The 9,289-nt window shown below is 35.9% G+C and overlaps 1 protein-coding gene across 1 annotated transcript in view; it reads left to right on the plus strand.

Moving 5' to 3' along the window:
* LOC106472287 overlaps window positions 1-6,007 on the plus strand; it is a gene marked incomplete at its 5' end in the record, with an annotated part of 34,423 nt that extends 28,416 nt beyond the window's left edge. The window contains 4 exons of the mRNA XM_022400883.1: window positions 782-1,004; window positions 1,389-1,484; window positions 2,569-2,785; window positions 2,947-6,007. Of these exons, the coding sequence (XP_022256591.1) occupies window positions 782-1,004; window positions 1,389-1,456 (291 nt within the window). The remainder of the gene's footprint in view (window positions 1-781; window positions 1,005-1,388; window positions 1,485-2,568; window positions 2,786-2,946) is intronic.
* Between the last annotated feature and the right edge of the window lie 3,282 nt (window positions 6,008-9,289).

Here is a 9,289-nt window from a genome sequence, read left to right on the forward strand (position 1 = left end):
ACTAGAAGCTGATAATCTACGAGTTATAAAGTATCCTAGATACGATTGTTTGTTAGTTTACTAATAACGACACCAGGAGATACGAACAGCTGTAGGAATATCCGTCATACTAGAAGCAGATAATCCACCAGTTATAAGGTATCTTAGATACTATTGCAATGTCGAATGTTCGAGAAATCGCCGAGTAACAAACATATTTGTAGATAGCTTTTATATGCGGAAACATCTGTAAGCTGAGTTCTTGCACAGATCTTAAAATATAACATTGATAAACGGAAACATCGGCACGTGTAGATATGTAGATCTTGAAAGTCGAGTTGTTCAAAACTTGAAAATAGCGTTGATAACTGGACCAATTGTTGGTTGAGGTGTTGCAAAGGAAATATATGCTGAAGCTTTTCGCCAGACACTAATCATATTAGAACCATCTGGAAAAATTATCTATAGGAAATAGTACAGCTTATAAAATGAATCAGATCAACGTAGGTCGGTAAGGCACTCACTGATTGGCATGTCGTTAAGCCAATCGGGAAATGTCACAGACCTACTGAAGGATGTGTAGATTGTATAGGAATTCTTTTTGGCGGCAAAGGACAGGTCTATGTGTTTTAATAAAGGTGGCTTCCTAAATATATATTTGTGTTGAATATGTCTTCTGCAGCGCCACGGCTCACAAATCAAAATCACTTTTACGTGCTGTAAATTACTCCTCTTTTACCGTTCAAGTTATATCGATATTTTAGCAGGCAACATTTATCTGAAATATGTCCATGTTTCACAGGTTCCAACAGTACCAGAAGAAAAACGTCTTAGTGTACGAAACAATAACCCAACTGATGTCAACTCCACGCTCCAAACCCCAAAATATCGCAGGTCTGTAACTCCTACAAGTGAGGTTCGAGTGCAGTACGATACAGTACAACACTCGCCAAGTGTTATAGCCAAGGGTACATCCAACACCCTCCCTACGCCCACGAATGTTTGTCAAGTCACTAATCTCTCCAGTAAGTTGTTCCTGATTTTGTTTGTTTGTTTTTTAATCCGATCAGAAATATAATTTTTTTCTCTAAAATATTTTGATTCAGATGTTTGTGTGACGTTATTCATGTTTGTATCTCCGTCTATGTGATAACGGAAATAAAATTAAGCTACGCTTAAGACAAGGAAACCCTTGAACCAACACCACTGGTTTTGGGGACGGTATCTCCAGGATGCCATTTCATATCTTATGTGTATATAGACCAGATGAAATTTTAAATAAGCACGTAACACTGACGACACATATACACGTTTATCTTCGACATATACGGACGAATGGAGCATGAAAGTCTAGTATTTCTACGACGGTATTCTTATCTTTAATATAATTCTTATTTTTGGTCCTGCAGGTTCAAGTTCGGGTAGTCTTAGTGGATCTAATATCAACAGTAGAGGAGACAGTGGCGTTTTTTTCTGATATCGGTGAAGAAAAAGAGGAGTTGAAGGTAGGCAATAATTATTGTCTGTGTCCTTTTGCTTGTCTTTCTGTCTGTCATGTTCTCAATTGAAAAATTATGATTACACACATATTTTCAGTTTTTTCTTTTTTTACTTGGCTGGATCAGTGGCAGCGCGAGGACTCGCCGCGACCCGGGGGCAATGCTCATTTTTCGGCTCCTCTACCTTCTGTGACCAACTGTTATTACTGTTTATCAGTAGCGTTATTTATCTATTTCTATTGTACTAACCACGTTATTTATTTGATTTGGTGGTTTCTTCTGCTAGCTTATTGGTAAGCTTGAGAGATTATAACGTTAAAATATTGGGTTCTATCTCTGCACTAGTTAATAAGTTTTAATCATTTTTCTAAAATTTCCGAACAGTTTTCTTATGGTGAAGTATAGTTCCAGTAAATTATTTTACCGGTTGCTCCCCCTTTTTTTTTTCGTTTAGCACTTATAAATTTACTCAAATATTTTCAGAATGGAAAATAGTTCGATAAATTACTATTCTACCGCTTGTTCTTTTTCTTTCTTTTTTTCTTTTTTTTTGCTTATTCTTATTTAACGAGCAATTCTAAAGCTACGAACTGGATGTGTCTAAAGGTTAGCTTGCCGAACTGTGAATCTGAGGATCCATGGTTCGTATTCCGTTGTTGCAAAATAACACTCCGTTTGTTTGTTTTTTAAGGGTATCTCCCGACGCCCCTAATTTTGAACTTCCGATCAATGAGAGGGCAACTTTCTAGCAATACCCACCGCCTACTTTGGGCTACTTTTACCGACATATAGTGGGATTAACCAGAGCTTTATAACGTCCTCACTTCTGAAAGGGCGAGTATGTTCAGCAACTGGTCTAGCACCCTAATCACTGGACCATACCACTCTACATATACGTAAGTAGTTAGTGAATTAAAAAACTAACTTCATTGTTCGATTAGAGTTGGCGTTGCGTGCTGTTAATTAGCTGCCTTCCCCTCTAGTCTATCAGTTCAAACTTGGGGACGGCTAGTGTAGTTTTAAGCGAATATACGAAACAAACAAATTCCAAAGTAACACGACTATTTTTTTTCTACCTGAATGACTGCAGGATGATTCCAAGGTAAACACCAATTTCCTACCTTCTCCAATACGTGAAAGTGAAATCACAGCTGACACCATCGTACTACCACAAAACAAATTCACGGTGTCAGCCGAGAGCAGTTCACAGCGAGCACTGACGTCGTCACGGATCGTCTCGACTAAAAACGTGGAAACAGCAGGGCAACAGTCGTTCAGCAGTAGTTCAAAGCAGTTAAAGAGTACAAGTAAGTAACAGTGGCTTTAATCTAAATTCAAAGTGTATACGAAAGAGCATAAACTATAATGTATACTTAACTTCGTTATTTCTTTCTTTTCTTTAATCTTTAATCAAAGTTTGTCCAAGAAGACCTTGAAATTGATAGAACTACTTTATATTTTTCATTAGAAACTCTGTTGGAATCGACAGCCATGGCATCCAATTACAGAAGATTAGGCGCTCTACGTCATAAAATCAGCAGCGAAGGTCAGGCACCGACGACAACAGTTGAAACTACTCTTACTAGTCCACCAATTTCAAGACCAAAAAAACCTGAACCCAGAGACTAATTCCCAAAACTATTTTTGAAAGTTCTTACGAAACACAATACGATCTGCAGCTTTTGGAGAGTCGATAACACCATATTTTACTATGTCTTCCACAAATAGTTCGTTACGGAGGCAGGTTTCGAAGTTCTTGCAGACCAGGGCTACGAGAAAAGAAGAATTTCATCGCATCAGGAGGAGGCGGGGTAGGACCGAGACAACTCGGCTGAATAAGAACCACCTGACTCCGAACTGTTATAGAACACTTTACTACCTACTCCTAAGATCAGCATATGTTATAGAACACGTTACTACCTACTCCTAAGATCAGCATATGTTATAGAACACGTTACTACCTACTCCTAAGATCAGCATATTGATCCGAAATTATTTTCCTTTCCAATAAGTAAACTAGTTTAAAACACTGTTGCTTAAAAAGCCCATTGATGAGGCACTAGTTTTTGTTGAGTAAATAATAACTATTTACTAAACTAAGGTAATTTTCCTCTCGAATGAAGAGACGCATCCTTTTCCAACCGTTTGAAACATTCAGAAATATCCGCCATGCTCAACCTAGTTCACACTGGAATGAAATATTCAGGAACATCCGCTATGCTCAACCTAGTTCACACTGGGCTACTATTTTATAGGTTCAAATTCCAATTTTTCTTGCATTTTTCGTGGCCGCGTAGTGGTTAATGTATCGAGCTAAGGATCGATTTATAGTCCAGGGTTCGAGACGTAATGACGCTGAACATGCTCCACTCTTTTATTGTGGAAGCGTTATAAAAGTAGTGGTCAATGCAGTTATTCGGTGCAAATATCCAGACAAAGCCTTTGTGGTAGCAGATGCTTCTTACTTACTGTCTTTACTCTGGTCAGTATACCTGAAACCTATGAATCCCTGATCTGGTTGTTAAGCCTACTTGCACATATAGTTCTGCTCAGTTTTAAAGTTTCAATTCTTGTTTTTTGTTTCGCTTTTTTGCAGGTTGTACTCTCAAGGAAAAGGCTTATTTTATGAAATTCCGTATTCTATTCACCAAATACAGTTAAACACTATTTTATATCAATTTCATCTTCTTTTTTTTATGATCTACAGTTTGCCAATCCCCACCTTATATTTACTCGTTTAATGAATTACAGTATTAGATTTTACTTGTAAAATCTGCCTGTCTAAAGTGACTCAGCGGTAAACTTGATGGCTTATAACGCTAAAAATTCGAACTTCTACAAGACAGCAAAACTATGATTAACCATTCAGAATACAGTGGGTTCCCACTATACATTGCATCGCTCTACGTCGTTTCATTATTAGAACGTTCACCAATTACTACCCATGTATCAAACAATGTTGCCTTGTTTCTTTACTAGAGCGATCCAACGTCGTCGACTACTTTTCCAGGTGTAGTGTTTACCAATTACTACCAATATTTTTGAAACAATGTCGCCTTATTTCATTAATAGAGTGTTAAAACATTGTCGGACTACTTTACCAGGCGTAGCGTTCTCCAATTACTATACAGTGCTGTACTACCAATATGTGTTTGAAGCAACGTTGCCGTATTCCATCACTAGAGCGTGCCAGTGTCGGACTAGTTTACTGAGCGGAGCGATACATCGTTCACTGACCAAGATGGCGGAGGCTATAGCCACGTTGTGTTCACGCGCCATTGTCTAAGTACATTGTTTTTTCTGCTGCAGAACATGGCTCCAAAGTGGTCACCTAGTGATAGTAAAGTACCCCTTGACAAGAAGTCCAGGAAAACAATCAACTTTTGAAAATTAAACTGTTTAGGCCTTTAATGTTCTTACATGTATGTTTTGTACAGTACACTGTAGTTAAAAGAGCCACATTACACCCTTGAAAATAGTTATTCAAGAGTGGACCGAAATATTTCAGGAACGCATCTCCCCTTAATACATCTAAACTTTGTGTTCCTTAACGTCGTTTCAGACGTACGTCCCACTTTCCAGGAACGCATCACGACGTACAACGGGGACTTCCTGCATTCTGAATGAACCTGTGAATCTAAACTTCTTATTTCAGGAAAATACAACTTGTCTTATCGCATCTTTTCTGTTCTCAAAGATACTAAAAATTTAAACAAGTTATTTATTGAAAAAATAAAGAATAATTGTTTTAATAGTTTATTATTTTGTGTGCAAGACACAAACTACATTTATCTTGAAAAACGCATAAAAAGTTTGATCTTTCATAATCAAAGAAACGCATGCTAACTACACATAACCTAGAAAATGTCGTTTTTCTTTTAAACGTCCAATTTTTCGGAGAAAGAACAAAGGAATTTTGAAGCGCAAAAGTGGTTTCACAGCGGGTGGACCCTTTCTGAGCAAACTATTGAGGTGCATTTTTTAGTCCAAGAAACTATCACGTGCGTAAAGTTATTCAAGATAAGATAAATATTTAAACAAGTGTTAAAATAATTCTCATTTTATGCCTTGTTTTGTGTTTTTGTTAGGTGTTATTAGCTCAAGTATGTATATTTCTTGTCGTACGCAGGGGCGTCATTTCACAAAAGGTTTGAGGATGGGCCTCGAGTGTACCCAACAATTTCAGCTGGGGGCCCTAATCTAAGGCATAATTTTTGTCTAAGAATATCTCACAACAACTGCAATTTTTGGCCTCCCTTCCAAACCTGCTTGAGGGAGTGGCCGTCCCTGTTGGACCTCCGAATGACGCCCCTGCTTTAGGTGTTAATAATCAAAGTAATAAACGTTATTTACACTATATATTAATACTTTTGATTTTGTATAATTTAGGTGATGCCTTTTTCTTTAGTTATTAGCATATTTTAAAGTGTCGTTTGTGTTCTAGTCGATGTAAACTGTTTCTTAACCATTACTGTATCAAAGCATTTTTCCAGTAAATCCTGGAATTTTTAATAAGACTTTATTTTTGTTAGGAATAAAAAAATTGAGAAAAAAAAAATTCTTTTTTGCATTAAAAGTGTTCGATAAATAACTGTCAAAGTGTGTTTTTTCTGCCCTAAAAGTAGGGAAGTTATAGTTAGCGTTTCCCTTATCCGAATAGCTTAAATATGTAAAGTTGAACCAAGATTAATAATACTTTGTGTTTCTTGGCAGTTAATTGTTAATCTACGATAATTAAAATAAAATAATAAAAATATTCGTAAACATTTACCGATGAAGAAGTCAACACGTGTACTTTTGGTACAACTTTAACATTACAGTGACGTTTAGCAATTCTTAAAATCTTTACTGTAAATACTCAGAATCAAATAGTACTATTAAATCCATATAATCTTCAACAAAATGACATCTCTGGCACTAGAATATTATCGTGATGTATGAGATGTATTGTTGCTGACTGGGGGTAGTGGGTATACATTATCCAGAGATGTGCTTCATCTGTCATTGCAAGGTAATGACTCCAGTTTAAAAAAGTAGCTAGTGATCGTTTTTGTAATTTTTCAATAATCGTAATATACTCTGGATAAATACCAGACAATTTAAAAGTTATAGCAAATACAACTAATTACTAAGAAAAAATTACTGTTTCGCTGTATCAGCTTTATATTATTCTAGCGTAACCCAAAACTGAAAACAAGAAGAACGAAGGGAGAGATTTAAATAATTCAGAAGAAAACATCGACAGTTTAATAATAATAATATACATAATGTATCATTCCTTACTACAACAGTACCGAAATCGATTATCTCAAACATCGAGGGGGGGGGGGTTATGTAAAGAATAACGTGGCTGTTCACGATTGGTCGGAGTACGTCGAGAGGAACCGTACTGTAATCATTATGATCATTAGGTGGTAGTTAACACCGAGTATATAACCTTCCTCCACAGTGTGTCCATGGTATTTGTACCAGAAAGAAGTGCAGAACAGCTGAAATACTCCGTTAACAATAATAATAATAAAAGCAGAAAATGGAACCTTAGGGGCAGAGAATTAATTTCGGAAAATGGAAATAAGAAAACAAAAACTTGGGTTCAGATTTCCGAGAAAAATAAACATTCTCTCTCAAACCTGGTGTTAATCTTAGACTTCTTTCTGTTGAAGAGAAATCAGAAGAAAATAAATATATAAGAAAACAGATTCACACTTTATCAAGTTTTATAGGGACCAATAATGTAAAGAGAAAAAAAAGCTCTATTCCCGTGTGTGTGTGTGTTTTTTTAAGGGAGGGGTTGATGGTGCAGTGAAGCCTTTGAGTGGGAACAAGCTGATTCCAAGATCGTCAGGGGTTGCAAAGCGTAGTAAATGACCACATTTCAGGATCCTCAAGATTGTATTTGGGAGTAAACTGGCCAACATCTATTATTCTCAAGAGTGTAGTTTGGGACAAAATGGCCACCTTCCGAGATTCTCGTGATTCTGGGTTAAAGTAAACTGGCCATGTTCCAAGACCCTCAGGACTCTAGGATCAAACCCATGGTGAGGTAAATAAAAACAAAAACGTTTAGCTACAATGGTTAAAATGAAACAGGATTACCAACAATTATAAAAAAAACAAAAAAGTCACCCCATAACATATACGATAAGATGAGCGAATTGTTTCGTCACAGTGGCCACATAAAAAATAAAGGATTTTCAACTTTGCAATAAATGCACCCCCATATTTCATCATTTTGACTACAAGTTAGGTAACAATTTCTCTTTTAAACTAAGACCAAGAGTTTTAAGTAGTTCCATACATGAGAAACTAGACCAATAAATGTAAATAAGGTGTTGGGATCACTAAACATTTTGAAAACTGGTTTATTTTATTAAAAAAAAAATCAGGAAAAAGTTAATTAATGGACGTCATGATGGTAATATTTCAAGCGAGTTCTCTGTAAGCAGAACGAAGCTCTAACCAAAAAGGTATGAGTCTTTCAAGCACGCTTATCAGGATAATATATGTGTTCACCCACTTAAAACTACTGATTCTTTCAAGCTCATTCATTGTGACAATATGCCTGTCCAGCCACTTAAAACTACTGGTTATTTCAAGCACATTAATTGTGACAATATGTCTGTCCAGCCACTTAAAACTACTGATTCTTTCAAGCACATTCATTGTGACAATATGTCTGTCCAGCCACTTAAAACTACTGGTTATTTCAAGCACATTAATTGTGACAATATGTCTGTCCAGCCACTTAAAACTACTGGTTCTTTCAAGCACATTCATTGTGACAATAAGTCTGTCCAGCCAGTTTAAACTACTGGTTCTTTCACATCGTGACAACATACATGTCCAGCCATTTAAAACTACTGGTTCTTTCAAGCACATTCATCGTGACAGTATACATGTCTAGCTACTTAAAACTACTGGTTCTTTCAGGCAAACACATCGTGACAGCATACGTGTCCAGCCACTTAAACTACTGTTTTTTTTTAAATACAATGGTCGTGATAATATACATGTTCAGCGACTTAAAACCACTAGGTTTCAAGAACATTCATGGTGACATTACAAGTGTTCAGTGACTTAAAAACTATTGTTTTTTGTTTGTAAACAATAGTTTTTAAGTCACTGAACACTTGTAATGTCACCATGAATGTTCTTGAAACCTAGTGGTTTTAAGTCGCTGAACATGTATATTATCACGCCCATTGTATTTAAAAACTTTCGAGCAGATTCATTGTAACAACATACACATCCTTATTGACGTAATAACTACTGGTTTGTAAAGCACATTCATCGTGACAATACACGTGTTAAGTCACTTAAACTACTAGCTATTGCCATAGCTTTTGAAAATATTTCTTGAGCAAAATCACTTTACGAGAAACATTGGTTTCTATTCTTTGAATATAAGAAACTCGCATATCACTTATTTATATGTTAAGGCTGGTTGGTAGTACAATAATTGTAGGACAGATGGCGTGCTCTTGACAGATATTCATTTAAAAATATTTATGTGTATTACGATGCATTAACCAAATTTAGGAATTTTTTTTAGAATAAGTTGAACTGAATTAAACCTTTTAAAATTTCTATAAGTTTTAAACTTAATGCTCCGGTTGTTCATGTGACTGAATATCGTAATTACTTAATCCCCCTTAGTGTAACTTCAAAAAGTTTTGCTTGCGATAATTAGAATTCAGATATGCAGGCGCTACTGATATTTAAAAATATGTCGCTCTGACAATATTGTCTCCTAAAGTTAAACACTTTAATAATCGCATAAGCATTATATATATATATAACATTAGATTAAT

Source organism: Limulus polyphemus, unplaced genomic scaffold (assembly GCF_000517525.1).
Source record: "Limulus polyphemus unplaced genomic scaffold, Limulus_polyphemus-2.1.2 Scaffold5219, whole genome shotgun sequence".
Taxonomy (NCBI): domain Eukaryota; kingdom Metazoa; phylum Arthropoda; class Merostomata; order Xiphosura; family Limulidae; genus Limulus; species Limulus polyphemus.